Source organism: Ambystoma mexicanum, chromosome 1p, assembly GCF_040938575.1.
Source record: "Ambystoma mexicanum isolate Mex_15411 chromosome 1p, UKY_AmexF1_1, whole genome shotgun sequence".
Taxonomy (NCBI): domain Eukaryota; kingdom Metazoa; phylum Chordata; class Amphibia; order Caudata; family Ambystomatidae; genus Ambystoma; species Ambystoma mexicanum.
This window is the reverse complement of record NC_090921.1, coordinates 216,350,864-216,363,826: the sequence shown is the minus strand read 5'-3', so window position 1 is coordinate 216,363,826 and position 12,963 is coordinate 216,350,864. Positions and strand designations below refer to the sequence as shown.

Here is a 12,963-nt window from a genome sequence, read left to right as displayed (position 1 = left end):
GACTCTGGTATGACCCACATCTCGGGTCAGTGCCTGCCAATAGCAGGGGCTGGCCACAAGCCCCTCCAGCTTCATGGTCAGTAAAAAATAAAATAAAAATCATGCACCTGATGTGCCAACAGCAAAACAGGAGCGTGCTTGCCTGACCTTCTATCCCGGGCTGCCTGACGTCCTGTCCTGCCATGGGACAGGACAGGAAGTCAGGCGGCTGGGAGAGGAAGTCGGGTAAGCATACTCTTCTTTTCCAGTGGGAAATGTAAAGGTAAGTCCCACTCCACCTTCTATCATGCTCCTTTCCCTGCCCCAGCCCTTTTACCTGCACCAACACCCAGTCCACCCCCTGAGCCTCGTATCTTGCCTTTTCTCTGCCCAGCCACACTGTTTTTATTGGCCTCTAGCTCCCTCACAATCCTTTTTTCACTTCCTCGCACCCTTTTAATCAGCCCTAGCCCCCATACCCCTTCAGCCCCTTTACTCGGCCCCTTACTTTTTTCGCACCTATTGCCTTTTCACACCCCTAGGCTCCTCCCAAACCTTCTCTCACTCCTAGCACTGCACACCCCTTTTCTCACCCCCAACCCCAATATACCCTTTTTCCTAGCCCCCTCATACCCTTTTCACTGCCCACCTCAACCCTGTTACTTGGCCCCCTCACACCTCTTTTCTCACCCCTCTCCCTCTTCTCGGCCCTAGCCTCCTCACACCCCTTGTATTGCCCCACCCCCCTCACACCCCTTTTCTCACCCCATAACTCCCTCGCACCCCTTTCTTAACCCTCTAGCCCCCACGCACCCATATTCTCCACATCCCCCCTCAACCCCCCTAAACCCCTCGCACTACTTTTGTCACCCTCACCTGCCCTCGTATACCTTTTCCTGGTCCCCAGACCCCCTCAACCCCTTTACTCCACTCCCAACCTCCTCACCTCTTTTCTCACACCTCTTATCGTGCCCCCCTTCCCACCCCTAATCACTTCACACCCCTTGTCTCACTCCATGGCCACCTCGCACCCCTTTTCTCGCCCCACCCCCATATAGCTCTTTCCCCCATTCCCCTCATACCCTTTTTTCTGGGCCCCAGCCCCTTCTCACCCTTAGCCCCCTCACAAACCCATTGTCTCACCCCCTAGCCTCCTCACACCCCGGTTACAACCCCACAAGCCATCCTATGCATTTGCCTTCCCCCAGAACCCCTCAACCCCTTTACTCGGCCCCAAGCCCCCCTTCATATCTTTTTTCTCCTCATACCCGCACTTCTCACTCCCTAGCCCCCTCAAACCCCTTTTCCCACCCATATCCCCACACTGTTTTTCCTGCCCCCTCAAACCCCTTTTCTCACCCTTAGCCCCTCACACCACGTTTCTCGTCCCCAACCCCACTCATACCGTTTTCCCAGCCCCAACCCTCCTTTTCTCACCCCCTAGCCTCTTACCTCTTTTCCTGGCCCCAGCCGCACTCTGCCCCGTTACTCCCCCCAAAGCCCTCTCACCTCTTCTCGACCCTACCCCTGGCCGCCTTACACCCCTAATCTCCTTACACCCCTTTTCTCACTCCCTAACCCACTTGCACCCATTTTCTTTCTCATACCCTAGCCCACTTGCACCCCTTTTCTCACCCCTAACCTGCTTGCACTCCTTTTCACACCCCCTTGCTCCTTCACACCCTTTATCATGCCCCCTTGCACCCCTCTAGCCACCTTGGACTCCTTTTCCTGCCCTCTAGTCCCCTGGCACCCCTTTTCCTGCCCTCTGGCCTACTTGCACCCCTTTTCTCGCCCCTACCCTCCTCGCACCCTTTTTGCACCCCTAGACTCCTCACAACCCTTTTCTCGCCCTACCCCTCACTCTTCTTTTCTGCTCCTATCCCTCTCACCCCCTCACACCCATTTTCCCCTCACCTAGCCCCCCTCTTGCCTCCTAGCCCCCTTCTTGCCTCCTAGCCCCATCACATCCCTTTTCCGACCCCTAGCTGCCTCACACCCTAGCACCCACGCCCCTTTTCTCACCCCCTAGCCAGCTCATACCCCTAGCTCCCTCGCACCCCTTTTCTCCCCCCCAATCCACTCTCCTATTCCTTTTCCTGGCCACAAGTTGCCCTCATATCACTCGTCCCAGCTCCCCTTCTATCCCTCCCCCCCAGCTCCCCTCAACCCCTTTACTCAGCCCCCTCCCTTTTGTCACCCCTAGCCCCCTCAGACCATTTGTCTCTCCCCTAGCCCCCCTCGTATCCCTTTTTTCACCCCACCCCCTCTTCACACCTCTAGCCTCCTCACACACCCCATCTCACACTCTTGCCCCATGTGTAAATCATTAATGCAAATGACCCACACCTGAGGGAGAGGCTTAAAAAGCCCCCTCAGGTTCAGGCCAAGGGAGAGCAGGAAAAGGACAGTCGCAGTAAGAAGCATCAGCAAAAGGATGACTCGTGTAGGCAGCCCAGACTGAAGCTGGAGGAAAGAAGACGATGCCGGGACACTTGTGTGGCAGATTGCTGCTGCTGGTTCTGAGAGGGTCTGTGCCTCCCAGGGTCTGAAGGGCAGAAGTCGTGCAGCGGGAGGCGCGCAGGAGAGAAGCTTGCCTGTTCAAGACCAGTTTTGCAGAGGCTGCGCAGCGGGAAGGGAAGGCAAGGGACGTTTTCCTTCCCCAGAGGCCGTCTCATGTGGCTTGTGTGCACCTGTTGGCCTCGAGGAGGTTTCTGGTGGCTGGCGTGCATCAGAAGACCTCCGGAGCAAGGGGCGCTCCAAATACAGGTGGTGCGGCAAAGGCGGACTAAAGGAAGCAGTTTTCTGGGAAGCGAGGAGCCACAGAAGAAGTCCTGCGAGCGGCAAGGGGAAAGTGATGTGACTTCGAAAAGCAACAAATTGTAACCGAGGCTAATTACTGTTAAGTGAGAGTCTACGGAAAGCCCTGCAAACCAAGGGGGGGGGGGTGATATTGGTAAAAGCTAATACCTACAAACATTGTCCAAGCCAAAAGAGAATAAAACCTAGGCAAGCACAATTTAGTCAATATTGCCAACAGCAGAAGGGGGGGGGGTAATGATAGATACACAAGTTGGGAGAGATATATTGCCCATACTTTGTCCAACATATGGTGAAAGCTGGTATAAACCTACATTGCCATGGGAGAGGCAGAAGGAAACCCCATCATAGGCAGTCATTGGTTACTGGTGTAGTGGGGAAACAAGAGTGGCAAAAGGCTGCCCTTCTGGGGAAAGGCTACCCAGAAGGCGAGGAGCATAATTTGTAGAAGAATATTAAAGTGCACCAATGTGATTCTTGTTTTCCCTGAAGAGTTGTAAGTGCTGAAGCTGAAATATGTTGAATACTTTCCAGTTGTTGTGAACCTCTTGTCAATTGTTCTCAACCACAAAAGCACTGTTGATGTGAAACGTTGTTCAGGCAGGGGAGTATACCCGGATGACAAGCCTTTGGAGAGCTAGGCCTGGCATGGGAGTAAACTAGTTAGAAGTTGAAGTGCTACAAAGTGGTTCTGACAGAGACAATTTATGTTTTTTGTGGTGCTAAAAGTAAAGCAGAGTAAAGCTATTGCAAAGGAACTATATTTATTTGGAACTTATTTGTTGCGGCAAATCATCCTGACCAAGACAATTATTGTTGCTATTGATGAACTGAGAACGTGTTCAAGGAGGAAGAGAAGCCTTATACTTTCTCTCTTGGAACTTTTTGCTGACAAGTTGAAGTGGCATAATACAGTGTTGGCACACTTGTTGAGAACTAGGATTTCCCTGTCTTTTTGTTGAACTGAGGCACAGGATCAAGTTTAAATCTGTGAAATGGAAATACGGCCAGGTTGTGAAGGGAGACTGTGATTACATTGTGAATTAAATTAGTGTTGTCTTGAACTGCCATGCATTTCCTTATTTATTTGTTATATGTAGAAGTGTGAGGGACAGATATCCTTTGCTAGAGTGTTTCCTTTATATTAGGCAGGGAAATCCTCATCCGTGTGGGGATGCTGAGGTGGTCATCCAACCTTTTTGAATATAAAAGAAATTGCATTTGTTTAAAAAAAAAACTTCACAGCGTTGTCTGCCTCACATTTCTGACCCATGACACCCCTCGCGTCTTTTCTCGCCCCTATCCCCCCTCTCTTCCTCACACCCATTTTCTCACCCCCTCAAATCCTTTTCTCATACCAGCCGCCTCTTCTTTCCCCTAGCCCCCTCACTCCTATTTTCTCACCCAACCTCCATATACCTCTTATCCCAGCCCCCTCGTACCCTTTTTCTTGACCCCCTAGCCCCCACACCCCTTTTCTCACCACCAGGTCTTACAACTCTTTTCTCACCCCTTAACTTCCTCACACTCCCTTTTCTTCACCTGCTAGCCCCCTCGCACCCCTTTTCTCAACTCCAACCCCATTACTTGGACCCCAGCCCCTTCACATCTCTTTTTTGCTCCTAGCCTCTCCCACCCCTTTTCTCAACCCCCACCTCGCACCCCTATTCTCACCCCACACCCCATCTCTTTTCCCAGCCCCCCTCCTATCCCTTTTCCCAGCCCCCCAACTCCCCTCAACCCCTTTACTCTGCTCTCTCACCCGTTTTCCTGCCCCCAATCGGCCCCTTTTCTACACCCAAGCCTCTTTTCTACACCTCCCAGCCCCTGCAACAGGCCATTCCTCTACCCCCGTCCCCCAGTTCTGCATTCCCATTTCCCCTGGGTCAGCTCGCGTTTGGCCCTGAGAGCCAGGCCAGAGCCCTTAGCCAAGAGATCCCTGGCTCTCCCAGCTTGAAGGGCGGGCAGGGGTTTAAAGTTAATTTACCTGTTCATGGGATTGAGTTTGTTTACTTACATGAACTTTATCTACCTTTTTGAACTTTGGACAATGCCAGTGGTTATGATACAATCACATGGTAAACATTCCTGAAAGGTTTAACTTTGGAAGTGATAACTTTAGGGCACAAGCCAGCAAACAATCATTGGGCTGGATTTGCTAAGGGTTAGGAAACTAAGTGCTACTATGCATCTGACTAATTAGCTGTTCTGCACTGGTCAATGTTTTATAGTTAAATGTGTGATCATATTTACATTGTTTCATTTGCATAGTGTGCATTTTTAAAGGCCTAATAAATAATTGTGTATATTTTGTACATGCCTGTCTAACTGGAATCATTGGTGGTGTTCTGTGTGGACTCGATGTAGCCATTGGCCTTTCTCACAGCCCTCCTGAGCCTAATCCTCGCTGCTCTGCTACCTTACCCTGATTGGGTTTGGCTGGACTTCAGTGTGTTGCTGGTTCATCATAATAGTTTGGCCTCCCAAAGGAAACGCATCTGAACAGGGACCACCACCCAGAGCTGACACCTCCTATTCCGCTGCCAGCCTTCTCCCTTCCGCTGACGTGGATCCTATTTCTCTCTGCAGATCATAGTCACTGTCTGGAAGCGAGATTGCGAGAAGGCGGAAGTACGCGAGTGCGGCTACCTTGCAATCCTCCAGAACCGCTCCCCTTCACAGATTTTCCGGGAGGAGCAGAGCTCCTTCAAAGCCCAGGGTAAGTGTGGCAGTGGGAGGAACAAGAGGGCAATGGGGAAAGCAAAGCATCTAGGCATGTACATCAAAAATGGCCTTGGCTAGTGACGCCAGTCCCACCATAGACCCGAACCTTCTTGGTCTGCAACTATGTGTTTACTCTGTCACCATGATTACTCACTTGTGTCTGACACATGAAGCTTCACTCTACGGTCCAATGGCACAAATGCTGCATATAGATATGTCCCCAATGTTGCTCAAAAAAGCTGAGCTAACAACCCATGGCCTATGCGGTCGTTCCAGGAATAGCATCTCAGACCACATCTTTACACTCGACCTAGAATCAAATCAGTTTCAGAATTTGCACCATAGTTGACCCCTCTGCGTGTATTTTCAGTGTCGACATCAGGACTGCTCTGAATGCAGGTCAGACCGCCAAATGCTCTTACAACGAAACCTCCATTTCCTTATGAATACAGCAGAATAAAATGCATTCTTTTCATGTTTCTCGTCATTGCCTCGATACCATTGGAAACAGTGTGCAATGACTCTGTTGCAATCCTGGTAACGCAATCCTGGATCTTCGGGCGATGGTGCTGATGTTTCGTACCTTTTCGATTCCTGCTTGTTTTCGATAGCTATTATTTGTTTTTAGTTGTGAGTGTAGGGCTATGGCACGACATGGGGGTGTGAGGATGCGGTGACCAGCTCCCATCCGATGCTAAAGTCATTGGGTTGACGGGGACCGCCATCGCAGGAGTCGTCGAGTGAGTCTCACCTGGTCTAAAGAGTTGAGCATTAGAACTCGGAGGTTGCTGTTTAGCCTTCAATGCGTTAAAACAGAGTGCCGTGTCTCCCGACCCCCACTTTGTAAAGCATACTCTGAATTTCAAGAGATATTTTGCTCTTGATCCCAGGAAGATTTACAGAGAAAGCTGTGAAATAAACCCCTTTTATAAGAGCTTGAGTTAGATCTTCCCTTTAATGGAATTCCTGCGCGGTGGATCAAATCGCATTGGGATCTCCTGTCCCCTGGGGTGGTGGATATGGAGTGGATCCCAGTTTTAGACTGGTTATCGACATGGGCCTTGGGGATGTGGCAACGTCTTGCGAATCAAGTCCTCTCCAAACTGGGAAATGGTCTCCAGAGTAGATCATCCTGCTTTGCCCCCCAACATCTGTTCCCTATGCCGCTTCATACGCTGGTGCAGAGGGGTGGGTGCCTGCTGTGCTGGGTGTGTAGAGTGCTAACTGCCATGGGTAAAGCAGTAGTGGGGCATCCACTTCGAGTGGCAAATGTCTCTATTCATGTTAGTGTAAAGAATAATGATATGATATTTATAACGCGTTTAATACCCAGAGGTTTCTAAGCACAGGCCGGGGATCGAACCTGTGGTGCTCCGTGTCGTCTTTCTTCCAAGGCGAGCACGTTGCTCCTGAGCTATCCTCCCAAGATGATGTGCTTGGTAGGGATTGGGTGTGCATTGTGGTGTTTGGATGAGCGAGTCTAGAGACGAGAAGGCGGGAGCACTGGTATGTTGATACCCACCCTGTGTCTGACGAAGCGGGCATGTGCCCGGCTGCTAGTGTGCGACGCCAGCATATGATACTCGGGTGATTCTACACTCTCTGCAACTGAACTGGCGCCTGACAGATTGACCGGTCCCCATGTGGGGGTATGTTGAGCACAAGCTCCCTGAATGACGCAAAAAGCATTTTGTAAGTCCCTAAAAAGAGCAGGAAGGGCAGAGGGGCGCAAGTGACCTAGTGAAGGAATGGGAGATGGCAATCTAAGGAGTAATGGGGTGGGGGGGGCAGCGTAACAGCAAGAGGTATGTTTTTGGAGAGAATAAAATCCAATACAGACATTAAATAAACGTGAAAACCTGATTATTTATTTCCCCATTGTGAAGTGGTGATGCCTGTTCTGTGAGGGGGTGAGCTGTGAAAATAGTATCCTGGTGATACCCGTGCTGTGAAACACCCAGCGGTGCCCAGGGTGTCCTGGTGGCACCTCACTCTGGTGGTCTAACTTGTACCTGCTTTCTCTCTCCTCAGTGAGCACCCTGCTAACCGTTCTTCCTCCACCCGCCCTGAAATGCCGCCAGATTAATGTCTCTGGAAAGTACCTCACAGCCTTAAAAGGTAAGTGTGCGGTGACCTCTAAACCCAGCACTGGTGGTTCGCTTTGTGCCCCAGGTTATATGATGCAAGCGTCTCCATGTCTGTGTTTTGGGTGTTTTATAATTCACTACATTGCAGTTGTGATTATGGTTTTGGGGGGTACACCAAGAATCAAAATGAGGATTTCACAGCTAAGCCTTGAAGCTGCATTCCAGGTTCTGGCGGAAGGAAGATAGAAACCCGGAAGGGACTAAGGGGAGAGCAGGAGGATTTCACAGCTAAGCCTAGGGGCTGGATTCATGATCCTGACTGAAGAAGGGGAGAGAGGACACCCAGAAGGGAATGAAGGGATAGCAGGAGGATTTCACAGCTAAGCCTAGGTGCATTCCTGGTCCTGACTGAAGAGGGGGGGGGGGGGTAACGACACCCAGAAGGGATGAAGGGAGAGCAGGAGGATTTCACAGCTAAGGCTAGAGGCTGCATTCATGGTCCTGACTGAAGAAGGGGAGAGAGGACACCCAGAAGGGACTACAGGGAGAGCAGGAGGATTTCACAGCTAAGCCTAGAGGCTGGATTCATGGTCCTGACTGAAGGGGAGAGAGGACACCCAGAAGGGAATGAAGGGAGAGCAGGAGGATTTTACAGCTAAGCCTAGAGGCTGCATTCATGGTCCTGACTGAAGAAGGGGAGAGAGGACACCCAGAAGGGACTAAAGGGAGAGCAGGAGGATTTCACAGCTAAGGCTAGAGGCTGCATTTATGGTCCTGACTGAAGGAAGGGAGAGAGAAGGACACCCAGAAGGGACTAGAGGGAGAGCAGGCGGATTTCACAGCTAAGCCTAGAGGCTGCATTCATGGTCCTGACTGATGAAGGGGAAGAGAAGACACCCAGAAGGGAATGAAGGAAGAGCAGGAGGATTTCACAGCTAAGGCTAGGGGCTGGATTAATGGTCCTGACTGAAGAAGGGGAGAGAGGACACCCAGAAGGGAATGAAGGGAGAGCAGGAGGATTTTCCCAGCTATGCCTAGGAGCTTCTATCCAGGTCCTGACAATCAAGTGGGGAGGAAAGATGAGCACTGGACAGGACGAGGGTCCAAGTGTGGCTTTTGTGGGGAAGAAGTAGCGAGGCCCTAATTCAGACTAGATGGAGATGGCAGAAGATGCTAGTGTGGATTCAAGGCAAACAAAAAATAACATTTCATATCTTCAAAAACATTTGTTGTTCCCAACAACTAAAGTGAGAGGAAGGAATAGTGGCGCGTGAGCATCTGGGTAACCAGTGCAGGAGGTACTTGCTTTGTCCCGCATGTCATGTATGTGAGAACAAGCAACCCATGTGTACATGGACCGCTCCATGTACTGCTTGTGAAGTGCTCACCATAAATAACTGCTGCCCAAAGGCACTGCTTGTATTAGTGCTTCGCGTGACCGTATATTTAAGGAAAACGTATATTCAGGCGCTGATGGGCCCCTGCGCCCAACTGGCTGCATCCCACACAGCGCACCTAATGGGGAGCTGCACCGAGAGAGGGTGTCATGATGTTGCCACTGCACGCCATCCGGCATTTCGGTGGCAAGTGTGGTAGCCACCCACTTTCCTTTCAATGAGATACAGTTTGGGGGGGTGGGAGGTTTAGGGAAATGTCGCCACCTGGCGGCCGTTTTCACCTCAACATAAATGGATACGGGTACAGGCAGCATCATTCTAGGCACCTGGTGGAACAACTTCCTGGAGTTGGGTAAGCTCTAGTTTGGTCGTTTACGAGGGATTTGCCCATAGAACAAACCCTGAACACACTAATGAAATGTACCATAGGCATGTCCTGAGCAGTAGTTGGGTTGGTGTTGCCCCTATTGGCGTCCCTCGAGGTATAGCACCATCTTGCTGCGGGGTAAAATCGGGCCTTTTCCTCATAGGGGTATTTCCCCATAAGGTTGGCCCTAATTTGTCTGCCAGCAATAGGCTGGTGGCGGCCATTTAGTCCTAAACCAAATTGTAGTGTATTTATTGTCTACCTGAACAATGTGGGGTGGGGGTGTTTGTGTTTTCTTTTTTCTTTTCTTTTTCTAGAGTTGGCCATGCGAAACCTGAGCTGGTGGCCTCAATCCCTCCACAATCGTAGTTAATCTGCTAGAGATGAGATTTCTGGTAGGGTGGTGGTGGTCGAACCGGAGGGGGACACATGGTGAGGCAGGTCCTTTTGGCCGCTGGCTGCCATGCCCAATCGTGTATGGTGGCGGAATATCTCTCCAATTGCTGATCCCTACTTCTCACTGTCTGGATCCCTCATCCCCCGCTTATCCCTGCTACCACCGCACCCTATCCGTAACCAAATGTTCCTGTCACTTATGTACATCATCAAGTTGCTTCTTAGCCAAGTTTGGGCTTTTTACGTCCCATACTCGCCGATTTCAAGGGCTAGGCACATTGATGTTGTTTGTTGCTGGTGGTTTTGAGAGGAAGTTGGGCTGGCAGCAGGGGTGAAGTCTGTGAAGGGGGCACAGGCTGATTGGGGAGGGCTGGCACTGTGTGTTATTAGTGCTTTGTTAAAGCAGTAGGAGCTCTGCAATGGTCTATAGACACTGGGGTCCAGCTATGCCCAGGGCCAGCTCTGCAGGATTCTGGGGTGTCCTGTGTGCCCGGTCTCAGGCTCCACTCTGAATACTTTGCCTCTTTTCCTTGCAGTGTTAAACAGTTCGTCCCAGGAGGAGATTTCCATCTGGGACATTCGCATTCTGCCAAACTTCAACGCCAGTTACCTCCCCATGATGCCCGATGGCTCTGTGCTGCTGGTCGATAATGTCTGGTGAGTGACCTAAGGGGGCGGGGGGGAATATGAAAATACATAGGGGTGGACTCCAAGCGGGACACAATTCTAAATCGCAGCTTGATTGAAGGTTCTACCTAATGTTTTGCTTATTTCGGTTCAAACTCCCTTTTGCATGCAGAGGAAAATGGGATTTAAAAAAGGAGATTCTGTTATTTTCATCAAACACGTGGAAATCCCCATTGAAATTGTGAATTGGTGTATTTTCTGTGTTTCTCGTGTTTTTGTTCTAAAATCGCTTTTAAAATTGTAAACCGTGGCCTTTGAATTGCCTCAATGTTGTTGCCTTCCAATTTGTACGTCTTTGTGGGCGAGCTAGGATGGCCAGCCTTACCATACTGGTTCCTGCACAGTCTACCAGCAAAATATTCTGACCTGCAGCGTCGCCCACTTCTGCTCCAGGACTGGGACCCACATACAATCCCGCCAGTATACCAAATCCCTGCATTTTGCCACACCCTACCATTCTAGCACTTCAGGGGCGTGGCCTGGAAGGGGACGGCGACGATTAGAGGCAACACTTGCCTCAGCTGAATGCCAAAGCCCGGCCTAACAGGAGGCATTCAAATCAGGTAAGTGTTGCCGCCTAATTGCAGCACAGACCCCCTCCCCAGACACCCAGCAGGCACAACTTTGCATTGATCACCCTAGCACGTGAGGATAATGATCCCTGTATTTCTAATGAAAGGTGTGCGATGCAGGGGGTATTGGCTTCTAGTGGGCTGGGGTTAGCAGGGGACGGCTCCGCCCTGGCCCACTTAAAGCCCTGCTTGTAAGCACAACCTTTATGTGCGTGCACCTCACTCTTGTTGTGTAGCTACCCTCCTACAGCACCCCATACTGTTCCAGTAGTGTGGCATGCACACAGCTCTGCCCGCGTGCTTGGATCCTGCTTGATGACTTACCTGAGATTTAAGGATTTTGACCCACCTATGCAGACGGCTCTGTCGGTGCACCTCAATCCTGTCCTGCAGCATTTCCAGTACTGCGGCCAACATTAACCTTGCTACTGAGCCTTGATCCGCACCACCCCCCCTGCTCTGTCAGTGCACCTCAAACGTACCCTTGAACGCCATCTGCTATTCAGTACAGGGAGAGAACGCTTTCTACCAGTGCCCTTGAAGCCTTTCCAATAACACACTTAGGCCCAAAAATAACCGGTCAATAATGATCTTTGCAGCCTCTGTGGCGGGGGATCTATTGCTGAAAGAAATCAGTGCTGCCTGGTGTGTGTGTGTGTCCTGTTTTATTTTTTATTTTTCAGTTAACCTTATTGTGCCTGGTTGGTGCGAGATCCTCTCGCTTAACAGCTCTGCCATGTGGCACATTTTACAATGGTTACGCAAAGAAGCTACTGGGTAGCAGTTAGTAGAAACGGAGCAGCGCCGGCTCAAGGCGCACTCGGGGTGCGGCCGCGCAAGGGCGCCTCCCTGGCGCAGCAAATAAAGGGCGCCTTGCCTCCAGTTTACATAACACTGAGTTGACGGCTGCAGCTCAGTGTCATATAAACTTCATCAGTCTGGCCCAGAGCCTATTAAAGAATCACGCTCCGCCCTTAAACATTACAACAACAGCAGGGGTCTCAGTTCTGTTGTTCAGCTGTTAGTATCAAGAACAGGTATACGCGAACAAAAGAACTGAGCCTCCTGCTGCTTCATACCTAAATGGGGTGGGGGTTGCACCGATTCTTTCGCACAGGGCACCAGCAGACCTGGGGCCGGGACAGAAACAAAGTAAAACCACCACAGCACTATTTAAAATAGCAGCAGAACTCTGGGCTGGTGCAAGGATTTTTGATTCCTCAGACAAAGTGTCCTTTGATGGCATCCCCTGCTCTTAGTTCCCCTTCCACAGTCCTCCACACCCCAAATTACGCACATGTCGGGGTGGTCACGGAGGGTCCAGCACACCATACTGATGGCAGGAGGGGGGGATGACTGCAAAACTGGGAGTGTGTCCCAAATCCATATGAATCTCGTAGGAAGATGCAATATTAAAACTGCAAATGCAACACAAACTCCTACAGGGGGGTGCTTTTTTATACAGGCATTCTAAAGTGGCAGGGACATTTGTGACAGGAAAGAGAATTAGTTACTTAGTAATAAGGTCGTACGAACAGGGCAGGGTCACAGTCCATACAAGGGAACCGATGTTATGTAGCCCTTTTGTATTAAAATCTTCAGAGGGGGATTAGTCATTTGGTCGAAGGCACTAAATCTAAGGCCCGAGGCCATGGTCCGATGGCTATTTTTCCAGGTCATCAGCGGGTGCATGTGGCAGTATACATTACATTAAAGCGCCAGGAGTCTGTGGAATGGCGATGGCTATCTGTGGTTCAAAGACAAATCCTGTTTAAGCAGACTGCTCTCTATTTGGCAAAATACGTCAGTAGAACCAGGCGCAATCATAGTTAAAAGTTTTAGGTCAGTTATTCCTAGCAATGTTTCGACGTTGGGACCTACTATAATGAATCCTAAGAAGAGGTGTGCTTTGAATATGATCTGAAGATAATAAT

At 50.4% G+C, this 12,963-nt stretch overlaps 1 protein-coding gene across 1 annotated transcript in view; it reads left to right on the top strand.

Moving 5' to 3' along the window:
• TRAPPC14 (trafficking protein particle complex subunit 14) overlaps positions 1-12,963 on the top strand; it is a 121,144-nt gene that overhangs the window by 65,163 nt on the left and 43,018 nt on the right. Inside the window, exons 3-5 of the mRNA XM_069646409.1 lie at positions 5,389-5,518; positions 7,555-7,641; positions 10,307-10,427. Of these exons, the coding sequence (XP_069502510.1) occupies positions 5,389-5,518; positions 7,555-7,641; positions 10,307-10,427 (338 nt within the window). The remainder of the gene's footprint in view (positions 1-5,388; positions 5,519-7,554; positions 7,642-10,306; positions 10,428-12,963) is intronic.